This window comes from Somniosus microcephalus, chromosome 1, assembly GCF_052327205.1.
Source record: "Somniosus microcephalus isolate GS21.2 chromosome 1, FLI_Smic_1.0, whole genome shotgun sequence".
Taxonomy (NCBI): domain Eukaryota; kingdom Metazoa; phylum Chordata; class Chondrichthyes; order Squaliformes; family Somniosidae; genus Somniosus; species Somniosus microcephalus.
Window position 1 is genome coordinate 225672081 of NC_140987.1, and position 13647 is coordinate 225685727.

Genomic DNA, 13647 nt, shown 5'->3' on the forward strand with positions numbered 1-13647 from the left:
ATCGGCTTCAGTGCTTTCCCTTTTCTCGGCAGGGCAACCGGCGCTGGGTACACCCCATTGACGGAGAACAGTTTCAGCCGCTGGACTGGCTCTCGCTCAGTCTCCCTTGCTCGGGCTCTGTCTCTCTCCCGCTCGCTCGGCTCTACCGGCGCTGGGTACACCCCGTTGACGGAGAACAGTTTCAGCCGCTGGACTGGCTCTCGCTCAGTCTCCTTTGGTCGGCTCTGCCTCTCCCGCTCGCTCGGCTCCCAATCGCGCCTCCCAGCCCTCTCGCAGTCCGGTGCTTCCCTCCCCGGCTGCAGCTGAGTTTATCCCTTCCCGCGCCTACGTTCCCGGTCGCAGCGCTTCGTGGCTTCGGTCGCTGCCCGGCCTTTTTCGCCGGTCGCGGTCTAGCTGTCTCACGACGCCGTTGCGTCCCCCAGCCTGTCTGTACCGCGGCTTCCTTGCTCCACGCTGCCCCAGTCTCAGCGCCTCTGGACCCGACTTCTGTCCGGCTCCTTTCCCCCTCGACCGTGGTCGAGTGCACCGCCCTTATCCTCCGGTTATTCTTTTTACTTTCCCTTACTCACAGTCACCGTGGTCGCCTTGCTTCTCGTGCTGATCGGCTCACTCCTCACCGTGGCAGAAGGGACAGTCAGTGCCTGTTGCTGATGGAAGTCTTTGTCTCTGAATTCTTCCTCCTTTCCAGCTCTGCAGACTCGAGTTTTCTCCCAGCAGAATGACGAGGGCGGTTGCCTCTTCTCGACGCTCGTTAACTGCTTCGGAAGTATTGTTGCTGTAGGGTACGATCGGATTCGTCGCCACTGTAAAGTCTGTGGGTTGTTTAGTTAATTAATACACAGGCTACCAGAGTAACTTAAAACAGGACTTTACTATTCGAAGGCCAGGTCGAATCTGCCCAATAAATCCTGACACAACACTTATATACTGGTGTGGTCACCGTCGGTATTACAGTATACAGAAGCCAAACAAAGTAGTGCCACACCTAAAATAGTTCTCTTAAAGGTGAACGGTTACATACAATAGTTCTCTTAAAGGTAGACGGGTACATACACTACAGTGTGTGTGCGGTCACCCGATTGCGGGGAGGGAAGCTGGTTCCTGTTGGGCTGGGGTGAAACACTCTTGCTGCCCGTGGCCCACAAGTAGTGCTTACGGATTCGGCCCTTCTCGCTTCATTTTACCTGCTGGCTTTCTCGAGGCCTGGGAAACCCAGCTGAAATGGGTAAAAAATAAAAATGCCGTTAAAATGGAGGCGCGCTGCCTCCTTAAAAGCTTGAACTGAGCGACCGGACTGCTGAGAGCGGATTGGTCCTCCACCCCCATCAATGTTCTCCAGGGGTCCCCCGCAGCCGCTGAGCCGGCTTTTAAATTGAAGAAACTGCGCATGTGTGAACTTTTGAAGGGGCCGCGCAGCCCAAAAAAAATGACAGGGAACATTGCCCCTGACCCGTCTCCGTTAAATCCAGAAGTGGGTGGGTTGGAGGCGGGTTGAGGTGGAGTTCGAATTTTTTTAATTTTAACTTCTCAGCCAACCCAAACCTAGCCGTTCTTGGGGGTTAAATTACCCCCTCGGTGTACGCCTCTTTGAACCTGTCTCCAAAGCGAGCAACACTCATTTACCTTAAATCTTGGTTATCGGTCCAACACCAACTTTCCATCCATGCTGCTACAGTTCCTGATATTTTTGAACACGCCTCTTGTGAGACCCCTTATTGAACACACTGAGAATCAATATACACTGCACATACTATTTTTCATTATCTATCCAAACGGCCACTTCTTCAAAAAGCTCTATTAAAGTTATCAAATATGTGCACACAGAGTTGGGGGGTTCTGCTAAAGAGAGTAGCGACGGGAATTTGGTGAAAGTGGGAATTCAGTTCAGAGGGAGAAAGAGGTGCTAAGTACTTTAAACCAAGAGACAACAGTAAATATATAAATAAGGGAATAAAATTAATTAAGTAGCGGATACCAACATTAAAGGGATCTGAATCTGGTATACATAAATAATTGAATAAGAAATAGGAGTAAGGGGGATACTAAACTAAAAACATTTATATAACCTAAGTAGATAGACTTTAAAGCAAAATGATGGGGCAGCTGAGATCCGTTGCTTGCAATTCCTGTGCCATGTGGGAACTTCAAGATGCTTCACGTGTCCTGAATAACCATGTGTACAGGAAGTGCCTCCAGTTGCTCAAACGCAAGCTTAGGGTTTCTAAGCTTGAGGAGCAGTTGGAGTCACTGTAGGGCATACGGGAGGCTGAGAATTTCCTGGAGCACACATCCAAGGGAGTGGTCACATATGCAGCTACAGAGAGTTCAGGAGCATAGTAAGTTGGGTAGGAGGAGGCAGGTAGTGTAGGAATCCTCTGGGAGTGTGGCACTCTCAAACTGGTTTTCAGCAGTGAGGGTGACGACACCTTGGGGGAGTGCAGTCTAAAGCACATCCACAGCACCATGGGGCAAATAATCGCACAGGGCAGCACAGCGTAGAAGTGCAGTGGTTATAGGGGATTCAATAGGGAGATAGACAGGCATTTCTGCAACTGCCAATGTGAGTCCCACATGGTGTGTTGCCTCCTTGGTGCCAGGGTAAAGGACATCACTGAGAAGGTGCAGAACATTTTCAGGGGAGAAGAGGAACAATCAGCAGTCATGGTCCATGTGGGAACCAATGACATAGGAAGGAAAAAGGTTGAAGTCCTACAGTCAGAGTTTCAGGAGCTTGGGAGGAAATTGAAGAGCATGACCTCAAAGGTAGTAATCTCAGGATTACTTCTAGTGCCACACACTAGTGAGTATAAGAATAGTATGAGAAGACAGGTTAATGCGTGTACTGGAGAAATGGTGCAGGAGGGAGGATTTCAGATTCCTGGGGCATTGGGACCAGTTCTGGGGCAAGAAGAACATGTTCAAGGTGGATGGGTGGCGCCTCAACAGAGCTGGGACCAATGTCCTCACGGGAAGGTTAACTAGTGCTGTGGGGGAGAGTTTAAACTAATTTGGCAAGGGGGTGGGTACCAGGATGAAACATTAAAGAGGAAAAACAAGGTGCACAGAGGACTGGGAGTGACAAACAGCACCAGAGTAGAGAATAGTTCAGAAATAGGAGGGATCAGACAGGGGTGAAATGGGAGGCAGTTTAGGATGGGTTTGGAGTGCATGTGCGTAAATGCACGTAGCATGGTAAATAAGGTTGGTAAGCTGCAGGCACATGAGACTATGACATAGTGGCAATAACAGACCTGGCTCAAACAAGGGGAAAATTGGTAACTTAATAGTCCTGGCTACAATGTATTCAGGAAAGATAGGGAAGGAAAAAAAGGATAGGGAGGGGTTGGCAATATTGATCAAAAAAACCATTATAGTACTGGTGAGGGTTGATGTAGTTGAGGGATCAAAGACAAAATCTATTTGGTTCAAATTAAGGAACAAGAGAGGAGCTATTACGCTGCTGGGTGTATACTATAGGCCACCAAATAGTGGGAAGGACATTGAGGAGCAAGATTGCAGGCAAATTACAGAAAGATGCAAGATCTACAGAGTAGTGATAATGGGGAACTTCAATTATCCTAATAAAGTCTGGGATAGTAACAGTGTAAAGAGGAAGAGGAATTCCTGAAATGTGTACAGAGAACTTTCTTGATCAGTTTGTTTCCAGCCCAACGAGGAAGGAAGCAGTGCTGGATCTAGTTCCAGGGAATGATTTGGGGCATCTGGAGCATGTTTCAGTGGGGGAGCATTTGGTGAACAGTGATCAAAATATCATCAGGTTTAGAATAATTATGGAAAAGGACAAGGAACAATCGAGCGTAAAAATACTTAACTGGAGGGGGGCTAACTTCAGTGAGTTGAAAAAGGATCTGGCCCAGGTGTATTGGAATCAGAAATTGTTAGACAAAACAGTAATTGAGCAATGGGGGGGGCCTTCAAAGAGGAAGTGGTTCAGATACGGACTAGGCACACGAGGGGGAAGGGAAGAGCATCCAAAGCTAGAGCTCCTTGGATGACAAAAGATATAGAGATTAAAATGAGACAGAAAAAGGAAGCTTATGACAAATGTAAGGATCATAAGACAGTAGAGAATCAAGCTGAATATAGAAAGTACAGAGGAGATCTATGAAAGGGAATAAGAGGGGCAAAGAGAGAGTCTGAGAATAGATTAATAACTAATATAAAAGGGAACCCCAAAGTCTTTTATAAATACATGAATAGTTAAACAGTAGTCATAGGAAGGGTGGGGCCAATCAGGGACCAAAAAGATATTCTTGTGGAGGCAGAGGGCAGTGCTGAGGTACTAAATGAGCACTTTGCATCTGTCTTCATTGGAGAAAAGAATGCTGCCAATGTAGCAGTAAAGGAGAAGGTAGTAGCAATATTGGATATGATAAAAATAGATAAAAAGAAGGTACTTAAAAAAGGTTGGCAGTAGTCCTCAAAGTAGAAAAGTCTCCCGGTCTGGATGGGATGCATCCTTGGTTACTGAGGGAAGTAAGGATGGAAATTGCAGAAGCTCTGGCCACAATCTTCCACTCCTCCTTGGATATGGGGATGGTGCCAGAGGACTGGAGGATATTAAATGTTACACCCCTGTTTAAAAAAGGGGAAAGGGATAAACCCAACAACTACAGGCCAGTCAGCCTAACGTCGGTGGTGGTGAAACTTTTAGAGACAATAATCCGGGACAAAATTAATTGGCATATGGGCCTAAATGAAAGTCAGCACAAATTTTCTAAAGGTAAATCGTGTTTGACAAACTTAATTGAGTTCTTTGATGAAGTAACGGAGAGGGTTGATGAGGGTAGTGCGGTTGATGTTGTGTTTATAGACTTTCAAAAGGTGTTTGACAAAGTACCACATAATAGACTTGTTAGCAAAATAACATTAGCAAAATGGGATTAAAGGGACAGTGGCAGCATGGATACAAAATTGGTTAAGGAACTGAAAGCAGAGAGTAGTGGTGAATGGTTGTTTTTCAGATTGGAGGGAAATATACAGTGGTGTCCCCCAGGGGTTCAGTATTAGGACCACTGCTCTTTTTGATATATATTAATGACCTGGACTTGGATATACAGGGCATCAATTCAGAATTTGCTGATGAAACGAAATTTAGAAATGTAGTAAACAATGAGGAGGATAGTAACAGATTTCAGGAGGACATAGACACAACTGGTGGAATGGGCAGACACATGACAGATGAAATTTAATGCAGAGAAGTGTGATGTAATATATTTTGGTAGGAAGAATGAGGAGAAGCAATATAAACAAAATGATATAATTTTAACTGGGGTGCAGGAACAGAGAGAACTGGGGGTATACGTACACAAATCTTTGAAGGTGGCAGGACAAGTTGAGAAGGCTGTTAAAAAAGCATATGGAATCCTTGACTTTATTAATTAAGGCATAGAGTACAAAAGCAAGGAAGTTATGCTAACACTGTTTAGGCCTCAGTTGGAGCTTTGTGTTCAATTTTGGGCACCACACTTTAGAAAGGATGTGTAGACCTTAGAGAGGGTGCAGAGGAGATTTAGTAGAATGTTACCAGGAATGAGGGACTTCAGTTCTGTGGAGTGACCGGAGAAGCTGGGCTTGTTCTCCTTAGAGCAGAGAAGGTTAATAGGAGATTTGATAGAGGTGTTCAAAATCATGAAGGGTTTTGATAGTGTAAATAAGGAGAAACTGTTTCCTGTGGCAGGAAGGTCGGTAAAGAGAGGATTCAGATTTAAGGTGATTGGCAAAAGAACCAGAGGCAAAGTGAGGAAACATTTTTTACACAGTGAGTTGTTGTGATCTGGAATGCACTGCCTGAAAGGGCAGTGGAAGCAGATTCAATAGTAACTTTCAAAAGGGAATTGGATAAATACTTGAAGGGAAAACATTAACAGGGCTATGGGGAAAGAGCAGGGGAGTGGGATTAATTGGATAGCTCTACCAAAGAGCCGGTACAGGCATGATGGGCTGAGTGGCTGCTTCTGTGCTGTATCACTCTATGATTCTACAAGTTGCCTTTAACAAATCTATGCTGGTTATCCTTTAACCCATGCCCACTAATTTTATCTCAAATTCTGGATTCCATTACTGTCCAAGTAACTTACATTATAAATGTTGAAATCGTTTTTAGTCCATGAGTGCTACTCAGATCCCACAAAGCTGCCACCATTGTCACATTTATGGGTGTTTAGGTTAGATATTTTCTCGGGTTCAACCTCACCAGTCACTCCCATAAGCGGAGCTTATGGGCTGGAATTTACCTTTCGATGTGGCTTGCCTTCCGGGTTCTGATCCCACCCCCAATGACGTCTGACGCACAGACGCTATTTTGCGTCAATTGGCCTTGTTAAGCCCACCCTGCGGGCTTGCCGGCCAATTAAGAGAAAGCCGGTGTCAGATGACATCAGTTGATGATGCATCATCTGCCAGTTTTCTTAAAGAGGCCACGCACAATTTTTTTTGACAGGTGATTTTTCAGTGTTTGACAGCATTGAGGTGCTGCAAACACTGACAATCACTGTACAATGGTGAGCCCTTGAACCCAGGCTCTCCAGTGACTCCCTCCTTAAGCTAGAACAGATGGCAGCTGCAGGTGAGGTTACAGAAGCAATCTGTCACTGGTGCAGAGGTTCTCCCAATGAGTTGGAACTACACAAACACTTCAAAACTTGTTACCTACAGAAATGTCTAAATACATTAAAAATGATTTCCCCAACATTTTCTTACCTCTGAAACTCACCAGTGTACCATTGGATCCTTCACATCACTTCTGCAGCTGTCATCAATGAAGAAACATTGCAGTAGACCCACACTTCACGCCACACTTACCCTGGCGTGGTGTCCAGACGTCGGGAAGCCCGCAGTAGACCTGTTAAAACTGAAAAAAGCCTCTTAACTGGCTGTTAACAACCTGTTAGCAAGCAGTTAAGTGCCTATAATCCTCTTCCCACCGCTAGGTATTGGGTCCATACGCAAATCGGGGACCCGACACCCATGAAGATTGTTTGGAGGCAGCTTGACAGCGTGTTCGGGACCCGCTGTCAATCTTTGCAATTTTGCCACCAGTCCCACCTCCAAACCCGCCCCCTGAGCGCCGGCAAAATCCCCCCCTATGTCTCTACGATCTAGAGTCTGCCACAACCTTCTCTCTATCTGTGTACATGATAGCAAAACTTAAAGAGAGAATCCGACTGTGTACATCGACTACTAGAATATGTCACCACGTACTTCTCCTCCCTTCGAAAAGCAGACTGAATATACATTCTATCAGAACAAGACTTGGGCTCTGAACCAGGCAGTTTATTTAAATGAAAGAGGTAAATGAACACTATACAATAAAGAACAGTAAATCATATATCTTTTGCCATACATAAAATAATAAATATACCACTCTCTTTTTCTCTCTACATAGACTTTAAAACAGAAGCTCGCTAATTAACCAAATTAAGGATATACTTGCCTTAAAGGGAGTGCAACGAAGTTTCACTAGATTGATTCCTGGGATGAGAGGGTTGTTCTATGAGGAGAGATTGAGTAGAATGGGCCTATATTCTCTGAAATTTAGAAGAATGAGAGGTGATCTCATTGAAACATATAACATTCTTAGAGGGCTTGACAGGGTAGATGCTGAGAGGTTGTTTCCCCTGGCGGGAGAGTCTCAAACTAGGGGTCATAGTCTCAGGATAAGGGGTCGGCCAGTTAGGACTGAGATGAGGAGAAATTTCTTCACTCAGAGGGTTGTGAATCTTTGGAATTCTCTACCCAAGGCTGAGATCGATAGAATTTTGAGTACTATGAAAATCAAGGGTTATGGGGGTAGGGCGGGAAAGTGGAGTTGATGTAGAAGATCAGCTATGATCTTATTGAATGGTGGAGCGGGTTCAAGGGGCCGCACGGCCAACTCCTGCTCTTATTTCTTATGTAACCCTTTGTGTACTGTTTCTAGTAAGTGATTCAAGTCAATCATCTAATGAGGCAAAAGTACATTTCATGATTGCTTAATTGAAATGATTGAATAATTCGATTTTTTTAGCACAAAAATACCCCCGACTTTGACTTATCAGGTGTAATCTGTAGTGAATTCAGCAGCACAGAGTAGCTCATGGTTTTTCCCTGTACCATTGTGGGTCAACATAAACATCTGCTTCTGGCCTTTGTGTTTTTTGTGGTAAGATCCCCACCTCCCTCCGACCCCCGTTGGAGTCTCCTTTCCTCCAGACCACTTGGCTGATGGAGAAGAGATGGCTGTGTCCACGAGCAGATCTGCTGGTATTAATGGGAACCACAACATCAGAGCAGAATGGGAGCTATTCAGCACCAGCCCACCCAGGTAGAACACGTTACCAACTGGGGATGTATGCTGAGAATTTTGCCAGTCGTGTTTTTCCCCATAGTCCAATACCTGATGCTACAAAGTAATTGTCTATTCTGTGTCCTTCGCCTTCTGCACCAAATTCAAGTAAAGATTAAACAGACAATTACATTCCACAAAGATGTGACATTTAACCTGTTGGCGCAGATCTTTTTTATCCAGTACAAATACCCTGGGATTGTCTGTCCTTCCAGCACTCCATCTTCTTTTCCCATTTCATCCTCCTGTTCTTGTTTGCCTCCTCACCATCCCTGCCGATCTGAGTCTATACCAGTTGGTTTTATTTACCAGACTGCAAATGCCCTGCAATAGTCACTGCTAGCCGCACACAGCTGGCCACAACACCAAAGTAAATTCACTGTGGTGTGACAAAGTCATAATCCTATTTAAAAAGCATTTTTTTACGATTCCACTACGCATAGTGCAAAGGAGAAACTTCTTTAGGTATTGTATAATGTACCCCTGTGTTTGAAGTTGATACAGATTTAATTTCCCTTCCCAACGCCCCCCCGCAACCTGTTGTCAAAGTTGCATTAGTCCAAAGACTGCATCGAAATGTTCCCTTTAAAAGAATAAAAGGATTCAGTAGGGTAGAGACAGAAAAACTATTTCCTCTGGGAGGAATCCAGAACAAAGGGGAACCATCTTAAAATTAGAGCTAGGCTATTTAAGTGAAATCTGGAAGCACTTTTTCCACACAAAGGATAGTAGAAATCTGGACTCTGGCTCCCCAAAAGGCTGTGGATGCTGGTAAAATTGAAAGTTTCAAGACTGATATCAATAGATTTTTGATGGGTACGGGTATCGGTATCAAGGGATATGGAGCAAAGGCGGGTAAATGAGGTTGTGGTACAGATCAGCCATAATCTCATTGAATGGCAGAACAGGCTCAAGGGGCAGAATGGCCTACTCCTGTTCCTAATTTCTATGACTGATTTATTTGCTTTGTGAGTTGTTGTGATTTATAAATCAATATATTGGTTTTTTTTCTTACAGGTCAACAGTTTGAGACCGGAAAGAGCTGGAGTCGCAGTACTTTTAATGCTCTGGGAATCGGTGAGAAGGAATCCATGCCATCACCATGCCCCACGATTTAGGAATGAGCTCTCTAGCTGATAGCATTTTTGACTTTTACAAGATCATCATTAAAATTTGAGGGTGCTGACAGATTGATCTGATTTCCCGATAATCATACCAGTCACTCATTTGATTATGTTTGCTAAATGCCATAAAATTAAAGTTGGAACTAATTCTTTCACATATTTAATGATGTGTTCAGAAATTCATGAAGAATTCTGTTGCCTGTACAGGTAGACTGCCCTTTATCCGAACTTCCGAAAACCGAAACCCTCTAAAAACCGAAGGTTTTTTCGGTCAGCGTAAGTCGTGCGCACGACATGACCAGAGTGGCGCACGACTTACGCTGAGCAGGGCAGAGTGTCACTGAGTTCCCTCCTGGGTAGGAGATTGCAGGCCTAGCCGGATAAGGGATAGTGTAGCATTTTTCCGCACTTCTGAAAACCGAAATTGTTCAGCGTAAGTTGTGCGCACGACCCCGACCCCCCGCCGACCCCGACCCCCGCCGACCCCGACCCCCGACCCCCGCCCCCTTTCGGATAAGATATAGTGTACCAGCCTTTATCCGCACTCCCGAAAACCGAATTAATCTGAAAACCGAAGTGTTTTCGCTCAGCGTAAGTCGTGCGCACGACCCCGACCCCCGCCGACCCCCACCCTTGCCGACCCCCACCCCCGACCCCCCCGCCGACGCCGACCCCCCGCCGACCCCCACCCTTTCGGATAAGGGATATTGTATCCTTTATCCGCACTCCCGAAAACCGAATTACTCTGAAAACCGAAGTGTTTTCGCTCACCTTCCGAAATCCGAAATTTTCCGAAAACCGAAACACAGCTGGTCCCGAGGTTTTCGGATAAAGGATAGTCTACCTGTATTATATTTCAAAAGTCAAGGTTTATTACAGTCAATGTATTATATCTTACAAGGAACTTAAAATTTATAAGGAGAAAAATCATTTCTGATCTCTAAACTTAGGGGGATAGACCTTCAACTTGCCGTACAATCTAAAACTGACGTTTCAGATGGGCCGCCCATTTTAGAAACACCCAATTTTGATTTCCCTCAAATGTTAGTTTTAGCTCCTCTCTGAGTCAGAAGGTTGCAGTACTGAAGGAGCGCTGCACTGTTGGAGGTGCCGTCTTTCGGATGGGATGGTAAACTGAGGTTTGCCTCTCTGGTGAATCTAACAATTCCCATGGCATTATTTTGAAGAAGAGCAGGTGCGCTCTCCTGGCCAATATTTACCCTTCAACCAACAGATTAAACAGATTATCTGCTTATTTATCCCATTGCTGTTTGTTGGATCTTGCTGTGTGCAAATTGGCTGCCACGTTTTCAACATTACAACAGTGACTACACTTCAAAAGTACTTCATTGGCTGTAAAGCACTTGCGACATCCTGAGGTCGTGGAAGACGCAATATAAATGCGAGCTCTTTATTTCTTTCATTGAAATTATGTAAAACCCAGTGATTACTGGCACAGAAAATTTCGAAAAACCTTACAGTGTGCAGCTGTATGTATGAAAAGTAATAGAATAGAAACACAGAAGATAGGAGCAGGAGTAGGCCATTCGGCCCTTCGAGCCTGCTCCGCCATTCAATGTGATCATGGCTGATCATCCAAATTCAGTACCCTGTCCCTGCCTTTTCCCCATATCCCTTTAGCCTCAAGAAATATATCCAACTCTTTCTTGAATATATTTAATGAACTAGCCTCCACTGCCCTCTGTGGCAGAGAATTCCACAGGTTCACCACTCTCTGGGTGAAGAAATTCCTCCTCATTTCAGTCCTAAATGGCTTACCCCTTATCCTTAGACTATGACCCCTGGTTCTGGACTCCCCGGCCATCAGAAACATCCTTCTTGCATCTAGTCTGTCCAGACCTGACAGAATTTTATAGGTTTCGATGAGATCCCCTCTCAATCTTCTAGACTCCAGTGAGTATAAGCCCAATCGACACAATCTCTCCTCATACGTCATTCCTGCCATCCCAAGTATCAGCCTGGTGAATCTTCGCTGCACTCCCTCCATGGCAAGAACGTCCTTCCTCAGGTAAGGTGACCAAAACTGCACACAATACTCAAGGTGCGGTCTCACCAAGGCCCTGTACAACTGTAGCAAGACTTCCTTGTTCCTGTACTCGAACCCTCTTGCTACGAAGGCCAACATATCATTTGCCTTCTTAACCGCCTGCTGCACCTGCATGCTTACCTTCAGCGACTGGTGCACAAGGACGCCCAGGTCTCTTTGCACTTCCCCTTCTCCCAATCTATTGCCATTCAAATAATAATCTGCCTTCCTGTTTTTGCCACCAAAGTGGATAACCTCACATTTATCCACATTATAGTGCATTTGCCATGTTTCTGCCCAATCACCCAACCTGTCCAAATCGTACTGGAGTTTCCTGACATCCTCCTCGCAGCTTACCCTCCCGCCCAGCTTTGTGTTGTCTGCAAATTTGGAGATATTACATCCAATTCCCTCGTCCAGATCATTAATATATATTGTGAACAGCTGGGGTCCTAGGACCGATCCTTGCGGTACCCCACTAGTCACTGCCTGCCACTCGGAAAATGACCCGTTTATTCCAACTCTGCTTTCTGTCCACCAACCAGTTCTCTATCCAAGTCAATACCTTGCCCCCAATCCCATGTGCCTTAAATTTGCACGCTAATCTCTTGTGTGGGACTTTATCGAAAGCCTTCTGAAAGTCCAAATACACCACATCCACTGGTTCTCCCCTATCTATTTTACCAGTTACATCCTCGAATGTGACAAAGTAACACTCAGCAGAATCAGAGGGTGGAATTTTAACTCCAAATACAGGTGGGTTTGGGTCAAGTGAGATGTGTAAATTTAAAACATCTCAAACCCGACCACAACCCGCCTCCAACCGCCTTTAACCGAGCTGGGACGGATTGGTGGGCAACTCACCCGCTCCCAGGAGGCGGGTTGGTCATTTAAATATTATAATAAGGCTGTGTGCCTCAAATTTAACCTATCTTCCAGGTTTAATGCTGTCCGGCTGGGTTTGCCGGGCCTTGGGCAACATGGCAGCTAAAGGAAGGCGAGGACTGCTTCATGGAAAAGATAAGTGCCGTTCCAGCACTGCTTGTAGGCCAAGAGGGACAGGAGTGCATCCCCCAGCCCCCGAAGCTAACCTGCTTCCCTGCCTGGCATCGGACCCCTCCTCCACCCGGATCCAAAGACCATCCACCCCACCCCCCGGGATCAGAAATCGGACCCGACCCTGGGATTGGAGATTGGACCCCACCCCACCCCCAGGATTGGAGATTGGACCCCACCCCACCCCCGGGATTGGAGATTGGACCCCACCCCCGGGATTGGTGATTGGACCCCACCACACCCCCGGGATTGGATATCAGAAACCCCTCCCGGGATCGGCGACCATCCCTCACCCCAAGACCCGGACTCCCCCACCTCTCTCCCCCCCCGCCCCACCAATGCTCCTACTAACTCAGCTGCAGCCTCCTCCGGAGCGTTCCCCGCCCGACAGGGAGCCAAGTCTGTCAATCATCCTGGCTTCCGGGCAGGGAAACTGCTTGAACAAAAGCAGACGCTGCGATGTTAAAACTGCACAGCGTGCGACCAAAACTCCTCCCCTCCACCCCGCCACTCACAAAACCCGTCCCAGTAAATATCGGATGAAGTAGAAAATATCTCCCCGTATTAATGTTTTCCTTTGGGCACAAAGGTGACGGGAAGTATTGTCGTTCATTCCATCACCTTGGGTTTTTACCCGAAGGCGCCACACACATCCATGTGTGTGACCAATTACACGTAGTCCACCTTTTCTCCAGCAATAATTTGCTAAACTTGGTTCCGTGCAGTAGGAATATTTTTGGGCTTAGAAATAATAAACTCTGTAAACTGCTTCATAAGAACTTTTACAGCCATTCTGAAGGATCAGGGACATGGCTGCATGCCCGACAGAGATGCTATTTTTTTCTGTTAACTAACTTAGAATTAAATAAATACTGTTTGCACAAAGGTAAAGTGCTTACGTCTAATGTTTCAAGTGGTAATGTGGAATATTTAGAACTGAATTCTAATTGATGTCTTACTGCCTGAAAAACTCTGGTCGTGGGAAGTTTATTTCTCCTCTCCACTCCTGACATAACTGACTCCTTGCCCGCGTGCACTTTCACATCCACTAGCAGCCTTTCATTACCTTCGCC

The 13647-nt window shown here is 45.8% G+C and overlaps 1 protein-coding gene across 1 annotated transcript in view; it reads left to right on the plus strand.

Annotated features, from left to right (window-relative positions):
• The window catches only part of LOC147124649 (ciliary microtubule inner protein 2B-like), a 39716-nt gene extending 30081 nt beyond the window's left edge, over positions 1-9635 (plus strand). Inside the window, exon 5 of the mRNA XM_085990935.1 lies at positions 9365-9635. Within this exon, the coding sequence (XP_085847061.1) occupies positions 9365-9465 (101 nt within the window). The 3' untranslated portion in view covers positions 9466-9635. The remainder of the gene's footprint in view (positions 1-9364) is intronic.
• Positions 9636-13647: the final 4012 nt, after the last annotated feature.